The 16863-nt window shown below is 33.4% G+C and overlaps 1 protein-coding gene across 2 annotated transcripts in view; it reads right to left on the bottom strand.

The window, feature by feature from the left end:
• The window catches only part of LOC116352236 (matrix metalloproteinase-2), a 68332-nt gene extending 63754 nt beyond the window's left edge, over nucleotides 1-4578 (bottom strand). The window contains exons 1-2 of one of the 2 annotated variants that reach the window (XM_031784662.1): nucleotides 3824-4578; nucleotides 1658-2274 (exon numbers count right to left, since the gene is read on the bottom strand). In XM_031784662.1, coding sequence (XP_031640522.1) covers nucleotides 1658-1783 — 126 coding nt within the window. In that variant the 5' untranslated portion in view covers nucleotides 1784-2274; nucleotides 3824-4578. Of the gene's footprint in view, nucleotides 1-1657; nucleotides 2275-3434; nucleotides 3559-3823 lie in introns of those variants that run through there. The other variant, XM_031784663.1, reaches the window with a different exon arrangement.
• Between the last annotated feature and the right edge of the window lie 12285 nt (nucleotides 4579-16863).

The following is a 16863-nucleotide window of genomic DNA, read 5'->3' as shown; positions in this document are numbered from 1 at the left end:
AGAGAGAGAGAGAGAGAGAGAGAGAGAGAGAGAGAGAGAGAGAGAGAGAGAAAAGCGTACATAATTCAGTTTTTCGTGCTAGAATAGATAGAAGTGGCTTTGTGGCGGTAAATGTGTAACTTACAAATAAATGAACCCAAAGGAATATAAGAACTGAATATACATGCATAATGAAATAAATGAAATAAGTTTCTTTTTATTTGAAATCCATAACCATAGCAAATATAACGAACACATAAAGCCTATATATGTTCAATTTTGGAAGAAATTCAATGCTCAATGTATATACATATATCGCAGACTTATTGCAGGCAATGATGCTCGCCTATTTGCTCCGATGAGCACTGAGTCACTTTTACAATGAGAAGGGAAATATTTCCGTAGTTATGCGTTTTATCTTCGCTACAGTTGCTAATTTTAGTTGCTTTGTATTTGTCATTGTGTCCGTTTGTTCTGTAATCACAGGGACAAGTGCAACTAAAGCCAATTCATTGAATATAATTAGCAGGCGGTACAGACGAAGACGAACACTCTTTAAAAAAACCATAAAACATAACACAATGATTCAAAATCGTATTTCATTTGAACTGAGAATGTAAAAGAAAAGATAAAGAGAGAGAGAGAGAGAGAGAGAGAGAGAGAGAGAGAGAGAGAGAAAACGAGCAAAAAATTGGTTCCAGAAAAGAGACGATGAAAAAACTCTTTTGAGCGTGTGAGAGAAAGTCATGCAAATGAAAAATGCACACCAAACGGAAATGGTGAATGACTCATTCGGCTGGTTTATTTTTTTTACGTTCAACGCTGTCGGAAGCACCAGGCGGACTAGAATTAAATTCGGTCTTTGCGCTTCACACTTTTGCTATTGTATTTGTCTGCGTTTTGGCATAACGGCATTTCACTTGGATGGTTGTGTACTTTACACACAGTCGATGTATATGAATTGATAATGTATACCAATTCATCATCAATGTTATGTTTCTTGGTTTTTTTGCACGAACATTTTATTATTTTCTTGTTACAAATCCACCTGAATTCATTGGTTTACATTCCAAGAACAAAAACAAAAAAAAGACGCCAAAATGTATTGCATGGCATCGGTGTTAGAGTATAGACCGTTTGTCTTGTTTTCATCGAAACGATTATTTCATCTATTTGAATTGTGAGTGCTTAGAGTCGTCCTTGACAGTTAAACACTCCAATTAAAATCAAAAATTCAAAATGCATGTGTCGTGCACTAATTGAATAATACGACGAGCGCGCGCGCGATATACTGTATTCGCCATATTGTGCAATATTGCATATACATGCCCACCGTTTTTATGTGAGTGGCTCTGGCAAAATGTTATTCAGCCATTTATGCCATTAGATGTAAATGTCGGAATTAACTTGAATTAAATAATAACGATATATAGTGAATTGCATTGTACATCACTAGTAGCCATACGGTGCGTCAATAATGAATGAATTTTAATTGTGAAATCAATAAATGAGCCGCTTCAGCATTCGGAGAGATGTTATGAGTTCGTGAATTATTCACACGAAATGATTTTTATTTTTTTTTTACTTCTCTCAATTAAGTTAAATTTAATATACGAAATAAATAAATGATAATTTTTTTGGTAAAAAAAAAATATGTTTAAAGAATGAATATACTTACGACATTATCGCTATACATGTCTATCGCTGGTTTTGTGGTACATTTTGGTAATCGCAACAGTATGACACATGTGATTAATAATATCTTCACTAAATTTGACGCAACAATATACTTTTGCAACGACATTTTGGCAGCGCTGGTTTCTAATTTTATTTTTTCGTATTTTCTTAATCTATCGAACGGAAATCAGTCTTAGTCACACAACAATTATTTGACCGAATTGTTTTCTACTTTCATTGGTATTGGTTGGGAATGATTTACTTCGTTTAATAAACTCGAAATGAAAGAAGTACGCATGTATTTCGCTTTGTTTGTTTCATTCACATCGATTTCAATAATAAAGTGTTTATGTTTTTTTTATATTCATACCATCACACACAGGGCATAGAACTCTTTATAAACATTAACAATAACACTATGAAATAATCCAAATACGTCTCGGGTCGACGGCAACGGCGGTGGCGATGAAGGCACCAAGAATATTGACCGCGCGCAACACAATTTCCCCTTCGTCACACGAACCGTACACGTTTCTTCTATATGTATGTTGACAGTGAAAAAATCTTGAACTGTTCACAACTGCCACACAATGAACTCGCATAAATTCACATATCCAACTAAATAGCATGCGGAGGGGAATTAAAAGAGAAAAGAGAAATAAAATTAATGTTATAAGGCACAAACAAAATTTCTGACACTTTATAATAGCGACTATGCATTCAATAAAAAGTGACCGATTTAAATCAATGCACAAGAATCTAATCTATCACACACACACACAAATGACCACATTGATTCATGCCAAGAGGATTTGGCTTGATTGATGGGTCAAGAACAAAGAGAAACATTGTTGAATCACAATTCAAATAAAATATTTAAAACGAACCGCATCGACGAAAGAAATATTTTAATCACTAATTTCGTGGAATGATCGAACTTAAATTTGATGATCCGATTATGGAATGAGAAGAATCGAGTCAATCGTCTCTCAATGTGTTTGATGTATGTTTCTTGCACAAATGAAAACTATGTTTCTCCGTCAATCAAATATGAACAAATGTAGCATTTTAATCGCCACAATCGCTCTGCCACTTCAGCACAATGTGTGTGCCTCCAATGCTCTACTCTACTCAAAGTTAATGAATGAGTTTTGTTTTATTTTTGGGAGAGGTGAACTATGTGGGGAAACTTAAAAATGACGCATATTTTAAGCGAAACATAAACATACGCCCGGCGCAAAGTCATCGAATTCGGTGCTACTTATGGTTCATTTGAATGATAGGGAAACACATAGATGACAAGAAAAAAAATGGGATTCCATTGGCACGTCATAGATCTTCAGATCAATGAGCGTGATTCACTTTCACTGGAAAACAAAGCAACGAACGTAAGCGCAGTGCCTTAAACCGCAAATGAGGAAAAACTGAGTTAATGAAACGGTGAAGAGTGATACAGACAAAAGATTAACATTTTTCAAATGAAATAGAACAAATTATTGACATTCAAAACAACATTCCGAAAAACTCAAAACATTTTGAAAAATATGTTGAAATGCGGTGCATGTTTCTCTTAGTTCTATATCTTTTTTTTTATTTCTCGCGGCTTAACGTAATTGATTTCTGTATTAAAACTCAAATAATCCGAATTTCACTGTGAGTATTCCAGCTTTCACTCTGTATCTCCGTGTGTGAGCGCATTGCGTGAAATTTAAAAATGAAACAACTAGTGAATCAGATTCTAATTCTGATTTTGGTTGAAGCGTATAGGAAAATCTTACTTGAAAAATCGAAAACTAACGAGCAAGAGCTATTGAATATCGGTTTCGATCGCACCAAACGTATTTTGTATACTAAATGGTCAGCTGAAACGTTCACACAATGTCGACTGAATCGAGTGAGAGATTTGACAACATTCAACGCGCCTCGAGTTGAAAAATGAAAACAAAAGACGTGAATAAAACGTGCAAACGAAACACTATCAGAATGCATACGATTTCTTTGTTGTCACTAAACACACGCCACACACTTTTATTGTTTGCAACAACTGTTCTAAAGTGGGTAATCTGTCGTTGTTGCCGTCGTTACCGTTACTCAATGTGCACAATCGTATACACACTGCAACATTTTGTTTTTATGCTGAAAATATACATATGCACATTATACGTACTATAGGATGTTTTGATATGACATATCAAACTCCGTTTCACACTGTTGATGTTTTCGTTTCGGTGTTCATTGACTAGTGGTACAGTAGCAACAGCAGCAGCAACGGTGGCCACTGTTAAAATTTCACCAATTCAACATTGGATTCACTCATATCGGGCATTGATAATGTATTTCGTTTTTTTTTTCTCAATTTCCGCGCTGATTCAATTGTCAATTTTGTTTACATGTCTATATCGATTAAATGTCACACGGCATAGAAATCAAGCTCAATGACCAAAATTCGTCTCTGTTAATCCTATTGATAAGCTGCTATTTTTGAATAAAAACGCACCATGACCATTCCGACAGGAGTGAAACAAACAAAAAAAATCAATGCCCGGTTGAATAAACTGAACGCAAATCTCACAAGCTCCAAATTTCAGATGCAACAACACAACTTATCGAAATTAATTACTAAAAAATTATACGTTTTGTTATATATACACACTTCACGCACAACAACACAATCCGCCTAACAAATGCGATTTAAAATAAACGTGAAGCACATTTTGTATTCGAACGAAAGTAGCGGAGCGGAGTAGCGGCGAAAAATGTGCGTGATATTTGTTCGCCACATATATAGAACTGGCTGTGAGTATTTTGCCTTTGCTATGGACTAATGGGTTTTTCGTTTGTTTCTTGTCTGGTTGTGTTTTGCTTGATGTGTGTTGTGTTCCGTATATGGTAGAGAAGTGCATCATATTACAGCAATGCAAGCCGTGTGTTTCCAATACTCATACGCATTCACGTACTCACACACGCCTCATACACAAATATACACGCGTTGACAATCAACAAAACAAAGGCACACAACACAAGTTCACTTTCAAAACGAATCGAACGACTATAAACGCACAGAATATATGAACGAAAAAGAATAATAGATACACAATGCCAAGGAGCAGCAACGAAACTGATCGGAATAAATTTATGTGTATATTCTTTTGGTGTTATGACAAAAAAAAAAGCAGCAGCAATTGCGGCGGCGACGACCGCAGCAGCAGCAGCAATAATCGACTATGGGCGACGTCATGAAGGCCCGTCACCAAACACTTATATTCTCGTCTCTGTTACGCGTTTGCCGGCTTATTATCTTATTGAAGGCATCTCATACGATGAAGAGACAAAGGAAACGCAACCAAAATTTTGGACTTCAATTCATTGTTCATTCACTTTCCGTTTACTTCATATTTCGTACCACACACAATGGGACGTATTGCATTTATATATGTGTATACATATTATTTTATTTCATTGTGCAAAGACATCAAAACATCATAAATAAACCAAAACACATGAATATGCTATGAACGCTACGCGTCGATTTCTTTTCCACAGTGTATGCACGAGCCAAGAGGGAACGAGAATGTGAATCTCTTAGAACAATAACCAAACAGGCGAAAAATAAAAAGGAAAGCGATGAATGGCACTTATTATAAAGGAGACAGTAGAGAAAGAGAGAAAGCTGAACATTTAAAACGATTTTTCTACCCAGAATAAAATGCACACAACTACAACCATATGGATAAACATTCACAATAAGGTACACACCATCTACAAGTGTACACACATATGGCACATTGCTGCCTAGTTCTCTATCTTATTTCCGTTATAAGTTTATATTTGTGTAATGTGTATAGTATACTGATGATATGTGCATTTGACGGTTGTTGTTGTTGTTGTTGTTTTTTCTGTCTCGTTTTCATTTTCACTAGTTAGATTTTTGTTTATTTGAAATGTGTTTTCTTCGTTCATTTCGAAACGAAATCAGACTGACTGATGAACGAATGAATAAACGAAAAATCATGAATAATATTCGATATAGCGCGCTTAGATCGTGTCCCCATAATCATCATCACCATCATTCGGATGTTTGAGTGTGTAAGGCCAACCCAGTAAACATTTGTTTACGGCATTCTTGGAAATTGGAATTGCATTTAAATTTGGTTTTTGTTGTTGTGTCCTCTTACCGATTGTGCGAGGCGCGCAGTGCTCTTCGGCCAATAACCATATGCTTACTCGTAAAAATCGTGAAAGAAAGGGAGTTGTTGTTTGCATCCGCGTAGGATGACGCACAACAAGAAAAACCAATTTCTACTTAATGGTCACAAATGTAAAACGGCTTCTTTGGACTCTCTTGATTTTCTGGCGAACACTTAAATATACAGAAAAATTCAATTGAAATATGTAAAAAGTAAATATATTGTAACAATGAGTAAAACGGTTTAATTATTCGGTGCATTTAAATCTTGATCAAATCGACATGATAAATCGATCTTTTGGTATCTCAAAACACAACGCGACACATTCTCAAAACGTTCGATATGTTTTGAGTTAACATTTTGAATCGAATCGATTGTATCTCTTTGATCATTGAATAAGAATGACGAAATTGTGTAAAACTGGCGCCATCTATAAAATAAAAAATAAAAATGTATCATCCATTTTAATGGTATTGTATGAAAAAGACCCATGAAAATTCAAATTTGATCAAGACAAATGTATATGATTTCGTTATATAAGTCAATACAGTCGACAATAAGGCGCCGTTATCTGCGAAAGTCGCATGTGTGCAGTGAAAATGCGTTAGGCGCCCACACATTGATGCAAACGATTCACTATAGGTGCATAATATATGCTGTGAATTGCATGCCGATGATGTGTATTCAATCCACACACAGCACGCAATATAATTGTAGTGAATTCACGTCTAGATTCACGTCGATTGATCATTAAACGAATATATCAGAGATATACTTTGCCTTGCCTCCCACAGATTACCATGGCATTTATTTATTTCTAGTCAATTTTTATATTGGCACAAGACCGACTGTGAATAAACACGCACACACGCATACACTTCAATTCGACGATGATCGATTTACTTATTTTTTTGTATCCGTTACTAATGGACAAATATTGGGTCCGTTCGCCGATATTTTGTATCGTAAAATGATGTATTTCGTTAACCCCTTTCCAATATTACTAAACGAAAGAGTAAAAAAAAAACGCACAACAAAAACGGAAAATGAAACCAACAAACTGCTCATAGCGTTCAACACTTCCTGCACTTCCTGCATCATTGGGAGCATTGTTTCAGACATAGTCGTTTAAATTCATTCGACCGCAAGCGAAAATACAGCATTGAAATGAGTATAGATCCATTTCACATGTACACACTTTTTTACTTGGTATCATTTGCAATAAATGTAAATTCGATGTGTATTCCACAGAACATAACATTGGCACACATCAACATTTCATTAACTCGAAGGCGTTCGGTTTTTAGAAAGAAAGTGACTTTCATGCTCATACACACACAGAGACACACATACATTTACATTTAACATATACGATTTGTATGTGATGCAACATTTCTTCAGCAATTCTTTAAAACACAATACACGCACAGAATATGTAACGATTGCTAAGAAAGCAGCCTGCCAACTACAAATCGCAAATGCAATGTTTATGTTATTTAAAGAAAGAAGGAGTAAGAAGAAGATAAAGAAGAAAAAAAAGCCAGAAACATATAAAATACAAATTACGCTATATTGCCCCGGTTGAACCTACTTTATACGCAGACTGTGTATATACAACATGCTTTACTGATCTCCTAATATAATTCACGCTCATCCAGCGCTCGCAAGCGCACACATTTTTAGAGAAAAGGAGCAAAAGAGAGATGCTGCTGATGCACATTTTCGTTGCGTTGCTAACGGTTAATGTGAGGGCTCTTTTGTCTTTTAGTTTCTTAGTTGGTTCTTGATTTGCTTTATTTTTGTCTTCACCATCGATGCCAATGTTCATTGCATTTGAGAAATTTCGTAAAACATCGATTCAACACCATATTCAATTGTGTATGCGAAAGATTCATGCAAGATTATTGTTAGTACACGCTCTAAAAATACAAAATTCGCCCAACAACAATGTAATAAGTCAATATAACTCTTTTTTATAGCATTTTGGCTTGTTTGTTCGTTTCCTTTGTATACTATCCAGATATTTTCACGCGTTTTTATCGCCAGCGCGTATATGTATCAAATTTATTATAATGTTTTCAATTAATTTAAATAAATGGGAAAAAATCGAGCAAAAACTTAATTGTAAGGTATGAAGAAAAAATAAATGTATTTATATCTTCATTTATTTATCGTCACACCCGATTTTGGCATAAACGTAATTCTCTTTGAATATTCTTCAAACTCAACGGAAACAAGTGTAATCCACCAATATATACAGTATTGACTTATTAATGTTTTGACAAAAGGTTGAGTGGGAGTTTTTATGTGCTTTTTTGTCTTCCTGACAATGGTATGGATGCAATGAAAAAAAATTAACAACAACAAAACGCAATAAAATACGATAAAAAAACGTAACAAAATTGTTGATGTTGCTAAAATAAAGTGAAGAGTGTTGCACATTCCATAATCGGATCGAATGAAGCTCACAATTTATTTATCGTCTTGACATGTATGTTCGCAATTCACCGCATTAGCTTATTCCCCCCTCGTCAAGTATCATCGAATTTAAATGTCTTACGGTTAAAGGTTGAATTTATTTGGAGTGAAAATAAAGCAATGCAGCCAATCCAAACAAAACGAACGATAAAAAGAGAGGGAGAAAAGATTTTATCAACAATCGAAGTAAATCAAATGTTGCGTCAAATAATTGCCAGTGCATTGTAATTTTTGTTTAAATCGACGACATTGCGCATTTGTAACCTAAAGGGAAACAACAATGATTGTTTCGATACAATAGAACCAAGCCCGTTTATGGGCTAAGTGCGTGCACTTGGCCAATGTATAAATGCTTCTTTTGTGTGTATGCATCGTGCCATCGTATTCATCGTGCTTATCGGATTGCATCTAAATCACAGTGCGTTGCAGTTTCAAGCTGGAATATCTCTGGAAAAGTAAATTCTCCATCAACATGAAATGTTCAGTCTTGCACGTATCATGATTTCGATATAACCATGTCGCAAATATTTTATTGCGCCATTTTTGTACTTTGGCATTTGCGTTTGGCTGGCTGATGGCTATTCTTACCAATATATTCACATTATTTATATGCCCATTTCGCACATTACATATCGTATATAATATTAAAAGGTAATGTGTTTTAGTGTTTGTCGTCCTGTCTATTCGAATGCATTCGCATCGCTTCAACGGTCTAAACAATATCAGAACAAGTTTAAACACACACAAAAAAACTACTGGTCAATGATGAAGTACTACATTTTGTGCGTATCTTTTGTCGTGCTGCATTCTTTTCTATATGTGCGCATTGGAAGCGTACGCAGTTTTTTTTTTGTTTGAATACCTGTTATTTTCATTGCCACTCGAAAATGAATTGTCGATTGCTAGTCCAAATGCTGAAATTTGATCGATTTTGGTTTTTTTCGTCTTATTTTGTAAAGTACGTTCGTATTTCATCAATTGATTAAAATAGCACTTGGCTCTTTTCTCTTCAACTGAGCGTCAAGATAAAGTTCTGCCCGCTGAAAAAAAAAACCCATAAATTCAACTGATTAAAGAGCATTTCGAGTGAAATAAAGAATGTAATTAATTTCAAATTAAACATTAATTTAAATACATATATGTTGCTGTGCTGGCGACTAGATGCGGAAAAAAATGCCAGTAAACAAGCTGATAAGAGCATACATCAAGCGGAGACATACACATTGAGTTTAAAAATGGCTTTCGAAAGATGATCGATAAGAATGACGGCGTTGGGCTACTGACGCGGCTACTGCACCAGCAATGAACTATTTTGAGCGATCTAATTAGTGGAATATAAGCACAACTCTGTGTGTGCAATGAAAACGGACGGATACGCGTGTATCAGATTGTGAAAGAGTGAAATTGCCATCGAGCCGAGAAATGAAAGCAGTTCCTCAATACGGAGAAAATTGCGTAAACATCACTGCGGCACGCATGACAGAAGCCATAGTACTATTCCAAAATATATTTTTATACATACTGTAATCATTCGCCACAGATATTTCATATTCTCTCTCTCCGTCTTTTTTTCTCATTCTTTCTATTTTTCTCTTGAATGATTTGTGGAATGTCTCAGCGAACTGATAATAAATCGTATTCATATGATGCGTTGAAAAGGGCACTGCTCTTAAGTTTGAGAGGAAAAAAAACAGCTTGAAAATGAATTTGGAATGAAAAAAACGCACATATAATGCTAATATAATTTGTTCCATGTGCTTAATCCACTTCTCTAGTTACAGTAAATCGCAATGCATAGCATTTGAAAACCCAACAATATTATAATTTATTATTTTTGGAACCGACATAAGTTTTCAATGAAATTTACTTAATTTAAATTATACACATTATTCTCGATGCTATCTATAATGATCGTTATAACACTTACACTTGAAAATATATAAACGTGAATAGATCACACTAATTTTCTCTTCTGAGTTGGACTTCAACTTTATTTTGAATTAAATTTACTATAAGTGGTGTCAATTTAATTTAATCATTGAATTTTTATCAAAGTTCAGAGAACTGGGAATAAAATAAAAAATACCAAATGAATAATGTTTTTTTTAATTCGTATTTTTCTTTTGGATACGTAATTGACCAAACTTTTATCGTGTAGACATTTACTCATTTGCGTCAATTCATATGATATATCATTTTGTCCTTCCTTTGCTTTCTTCATTATTTTGATAAAGTGTATAAATTTTACTAAACCTATAGGATCAAAGTCAATTTATGATTATTTTATCGTCTATGATAGAAAAAAAAAAACAATACTGATATATACAATGAATGATGAAATTGCTGACTTCGTAAATGAAATAATTATGAATTACTTAAGAATGTATTCATCAAAGAAAATCAAATTTATGCGAATGATTTCACTATTCGGTGAATTTTTATTCCCGGTGAATTCTACCCGATCCATTTTAAAAACACACATTATTCTTTTGCAAATTCTCCAATTGATATGGTATGTGATTCGCTACAAGCTGCCGCTATAAATATCAATTAACATAAATATGTTAATTTAATGCAAAATCAAAACATTCATTCGTCATCGATTTGTGTAGGGGAATTTCTAAAGTTGCGATTTGTAGTATCATTGTATAAATCAGATTGTGTAGATTGTGTCGGCTGTATGAGCGAGAGAAAGAGAAAGAGAGAGAGTGTATATGTCATACGGGTGACATAAATACGGTGATCGATCAGCAAATATACTCGAACACGAAGCGTTTTTAATATAGATAATTTTTTTTCACCCATTTTACACCTGTATGCCTATGTCAATGCGTTGACTAAATAAGTAAACAAACCGCTTCCACACACACACTCAAACCAAAGTGCGATTGACAAGCATGCAAAATGTTATTCGCTATTCATTTGGGAAAATATTCATTGGCATTTCGTTCATTCATTATTCATCATCAATGACATACACACATATTACATTTAAACTTCATCGCTGTCACGAGTAGTCTTTCTGTTATCGATGCTGCTTATGACTTCTTGTGAGTCAATTCAAATTGGTCGTACATCAACACTTCGACGATTTCAAAACGAATTTTTCGTACAATGGCAAACATGGTCAAAGATCGCGACATTTTCACGTTTATATTCGCTTTGATTATGTACAACTTGAGCAACTTGAATTGAATAAGAATTGCAGTAAACTTTGTTCTCGTCTATTATTCACACCGTTGTGAAGTAAGTTTGTAAAGGCCGTTTAATATTTTATTGATTTATGCATGCAAAACAGGCGTTTCAAATTTATATAATTGTTGTTTTTCCACAGAAGCATTTTTAAAATGAGCATAGATCAGATATGGGCACATATCGGTCTAATTGAAATGACAATGGCACATTTTTGTCATTCAATAGAATGTCATGTCGTTCATCTTCACCGATTATTCTAAGAAGGTTTTTGTGGTTTAAACCTAATTCCCCAAACCTCACACTGAACAAAGTGAAATATATACATTGTAGATGTATGGACCAACCACATACTATTAATCCATTGAATATATTATTCGATATCATAATTAATCCAGAGATTTCAAAATAATTTAACATTGTATCTTAATCGATTGAAAATGTGATGCATCAAAGTAATTTACATATAAAGCGCAGCGCATTGATTTAACATTCGATTGGTTATCCGCCAGTTTAGTAAAATATTTCTGATATTCAATCATACTGAATTAACTAAAATTTGATTTTTTTTTGTACGTAATTTATCACAAACGCGGATATATCGGAGTTGGGAAAAAAGAACGTTAACAACTTGAACTAAACAATTCTGAAAAATGCAAATTTTACAACAGAAAATCCAATTTATTTAAATCCAACATAGTTTCTTTTGATCCTCAAAAAAATCTATGAAATATATAAATCTTTTTAATAAAATGAAACTACGGAAGACCGTTAATGGTTTCTTTTGAAACGATGACCCCTTGTAACATTTCCCATTCGACAGACTATTCTGAACAAGATTTTGATTTTCTGATTTCTATTCGTTCTCCCTTCCTCTCTTAAATCACACTGCACAAAATCTAAATAACACCTTCAAGGGCTCATCTACCTCCTTTTGACGGCACAAAAAGTAAAACATCTATAAATAATTTAAAATGGAGCCTCATTCTTTTGTAATACACATAATGTGCGCACCTTCAACTATTTTTGGCCTATCAGAAAAATAAAGTTGGCTCTTCTGGGTAGAACATATGCTAATTTAACGAAAAAAAAGAAGAAGAGTCAAATCAAAAGCTACTTTGTCTCTCGCCCATAGCAATATGGTATATACACTCTTTCGAATGACTGATTTCAATTAATCCAAAAATTCATCTGTGCTTGCTCGTGAATTTTGTATTAGACATAGTCTGTTCAATGTTTTCGTGCGCGAAAACTTTAATGTTGTGATCTGGCTACAATTTTCAATTGCAAAGTTTTCGTCACTCATAAAAAGTTTTTTTTGTTGCCCTCGTTAGATCAATCGGAGCAAGCATTGAAAATCGGGCCGAATATTTGTTGGAGGGTGGTAGTTGAATGCTGTAAAAGGAGAAGAGATCGAGATTCGACAAAATCCCATACAATATTAAATAGCATGGAATTTTACGAAGTGCATCAGTCATATGAAATTATTCATTTTCAATTTACAAAATGGATCGAGTGGAAAGTTTAATTGGTGTACAATTACGAATTTAGACATTGAACGCGACGTTTTCAGTTGAATTGAAATCACTTGCAATAATGTAGGCAGAAAAAGTCAAACTGTATATTGATAAGATATTTGCATTTGCATACACACACACACACATACATTCATATTAAAGCAGATTTAAGCAAGGAACAATTGCCACACAATACGGAAATGTGTTATACCAACACTTATCGTTTTGGGGGAGCTATTTTTATAGATAAAAACCAAATCAAGGAGATACAACCGTTTAGAGGATGTACAGTATACAGAAAGAGAGAGAGAAAGAGACACATACAAATCAGATACATATCGTTTGCTACTTCGTTCAAAGTAGTCTTCAAAAATGAGTGTCAAAGTCTCTATCTGAATGATTACTGTACAAAATCAATAGTTGAATACAACACATTTATTAGCACTTAAATGTAACGAAAATTAGTAGTACTAAAGCCATTCGAAGTGTTAAGGTTCACCGCAATCAATGTAGTATAATGGCAAGCGCAATTCGATGTGCGCGATTCCAAATCAATTTCCAAAAAAAAAACCTATTGAAAAGATAACGAGTGTTGGTAGAACGTACGGAACGGGCAATATAAAATGTATATAAAAAAAGAAAGCACAAGAACAACACTTTGCAAGAATTATGGCGATGATACTTTAAAAGGCGGAATAACAAGATGTCATTTGTTGTTTACATTGTTATTGGATGTAACTACAGTTTCGAGGACATTTGTCGTTGCATTCATTTCGTGCAAAATTTAATGTTTTATTCATTTTAGTGCTTATATTTTGCTTTCATCCGTCTGTATTCTTGTCTTATTTCATCTCCATTGGAACCACTTCACTTTTCCCATGCCATTCGGATGGATAGATAAAAATTTGTCGTAACATGCAATGTTTCTCTTATTGATTCCCTTTTTTCAAGTGACAACTGACAAGTTTTTATTCGTTTCATTCTCACTATCGTCAGCTTTCTCTCACTCACTCCTTGCGTCTGTCTGTCTCTTTTCGTTGCAAGCGTGCTAAACATTTTTTTATATGCGGTGGCATTGTTTCGCCATTTCCCTTTTATTTCTCGACATTCTCAACCGACGTTATCACGTCATCGTTCTTTATTACTTCTTGAGCAGTTTACTTTCTTAAAGTTCGATGGTGGAAAAGATTTCAGCACAAATAATGCCATGAACTTTTTGATGTAAGCTCTGGATCAGATTGATATCATGCTTTCTTGCTTAAAATAATAATTTTGCGTGAAATGCTTTTTATGAGACGATTTCTTTGTTTTTCTTACCATTTCCGTTCCATCAACGATTCGAATATGTGACTCAAGTTATCAACTCTTCGTCGATGTGTCTGTTGTATGTGCATACAAACACATAAGGCAAATGCAATGCTTTTAAACTGACATTTTTACATCTATTTTCTTTTTGTCATTGTCAGCGCGTTCTCAATATAGAAGTTTTGAAACCAAAGTAAATTTTTTAAGTATTTCGTGCCAACAGATGCCATTTTGCTCCAATGAATAATTAATTCGTTATTTTGTTTTCTTTGTTTTGATTTTAATTCATCAGTTACCTTGTGGCGGAATCAGACATTTGCTATAAAAATGACATTTTTTTTCTTATGCGTTAAAATGATTTCTATATAAAACAAAGATTCAATCGGCTCAATTAAGCCATCACATTTCGTTGACTACTATTGAAAGACTGAGTTCAGCTTAAGAGGACAAATGCTTCATCATCAATGCTTCAAGTTATAGAGCATATATGTAAATTGAACAATTGAATGCAACTGAAATTAATTCATTTGTGCTACATCAATTACGTTCTTTTTTTCCATTAGTTTAACAATTCAAAAAGAAATATTAACTCGTGCTTTAACTTGTCACACTGCAATTAAAATGTATATCCAAGTGTTGTTGGATTCTTCTTTTTCTCCATCAATACAGACCATATCGCATTAAATTTTAAATTCTCATGCGAAACGCCTTCTGAGTTTGTCATCAGTTGCGAATAAAAACAAAACGAAATGCTCAATTCAATATCCGGACATCCATACTGGCCATCGAACAAATGAATTACAAACTTATTGTCAACTCATAAAATTTCCATAAAATGAAATCAAAAATCGTTAAGAATGCATTATAAAAATGTGAATGTGTTATCGTTAAATATATTCTACAGACTGTAATGACATCTATAGTCCTATTGAAAAATCGATTGCATTGGATGCCATCTATGATGTCAAACATAAACCATAGTTTCATTTAAAGTTAGCAATAGACATTAGCTTCAAGTAATGGGCAAAAGTTTAAAAAGAACTTTGAAGGACGAGAACTTTTCATGCCTTTTTGGATTTTGTCAATGATTTTTTTTTCGTGACGATTTGATAAAATTTAGCTTAGAAAACGATTTTTTTATAGTTTATAGAAAGATTTTTGTAAACTGAACAAATTTTGTAAATAAAATAAACGCAAATCGGTTAGTTTTATCATAATTTTAGGTTTATTTGCATTCTGTGTTTGATTTGCTTAATTCATGTACTAATATTAATACATTAATAAACAATATGCGGTTTTCAAATAAATTAGTCTTGTATTACATTAATAAGTTTTGTGTTCTAGTTTTCAATTTATATACATGAAAAATCGATATGATTTCTCTAAAATAATCGTATCCTTCCGTAAATTTGGTTGCTGGCACATGGCCAAAAATTAGTTTTTTTTTGATATTTTAAGTGAATCAGCCAGTATAAATTGTGAGCAAAGACAATTGAAGGAACACAAATGTTATTATTAAAATAAATTTGACATTATTTTCACTTAAATCTGCGTGTTTTTAATTTTTAAGAGTATTTCATCAACATTGATCAATCGCAATTTCGAAAGTCGTTATTTGAAACGTGACGATTTTTTTTTGCATAATGAATTTAAGAAAAAAAAATTACAGTGTGCCATTCCATTCGTTTTCATTCCGAATTCGCCCGTTTGATCACCGTTTGAAAAAAAATGAATTATTTTTCGTTAATTAGTGGAACATGATTCAACCGTATATACCCATTGAAATGTTTTCGATTTCACTCAGTATTATTTACAGAATTCGAATTCTTTGTTTACTTTAATTGATACCTCATGTGCTCTGTATACAATTCGAGTCTTTTACGCAAGCTATCATTGATATTAAATGTTCAATGAATTGTTTGGTTTTAGATGCGTTATTAATAATAGAATTTGAATTCTATTGGCAATGTTCGTTGTGTTGGAGCTCTTTTAACAAATCAAACAGTTTCTCATTCTTAACATTCTAACGTTATGATGAAGTCATTCGATGGAGCTTTTTTTAAATAAAAAAGCTTTGCATTCCATGTCATGCATTTATTTTCGCAATCTATAATGGAACTTTCGTGGCATTGCTGCTAAAATTCATGCACATCATGCATACATTTCAACTATTTAAGTTCACAAATTTAACGGCGAGAGCTTTCTTTTACATTCTATCAACGGAATGAATAAATGGCTAATGGCTCCGCTCAAATGTATTATTTATATATCTGTTACATATATGTCTGTTCCATTATCTGTTCCTTTTAAACGAAACATTCATTTGAATTTGAATATATGTTAGTGCAATTTTCTTCGAAATGTTTTTAAATCGATTGCATATGTTTTCTTCATTTTTTTTTTTTGTGTGAAATAAGGAAAATGAATTTGAATTTTCTTCAAAATTGTATCCAAATGGTTTTCGAAAAAAAGTTCTTTCATGCATCGAGCTTCAGTATTTACAAAGATTATTATAGTTACTATATTAT

This window comes from Contarinia nasturtii, unplaced genomic scaffold, assembly GCF_009176525.2.
Source record: "Contarinia nasturtii isolate CC-2019 unplaced genomic scaffold, AAFC_CNas_1.1 Cnas_scaffold_187, whole genome shotgun sequence".
Classification (NCBI taxonomy): Eukaryota; Metazoa; Arthropoda; class Insecta; order Diptera; family Cecidomyiidae; genus Contarinia; species Contarinia nasturtii.
This window is presented reverse-complemented; position numbering and strand designations above follow the sequence as displayed.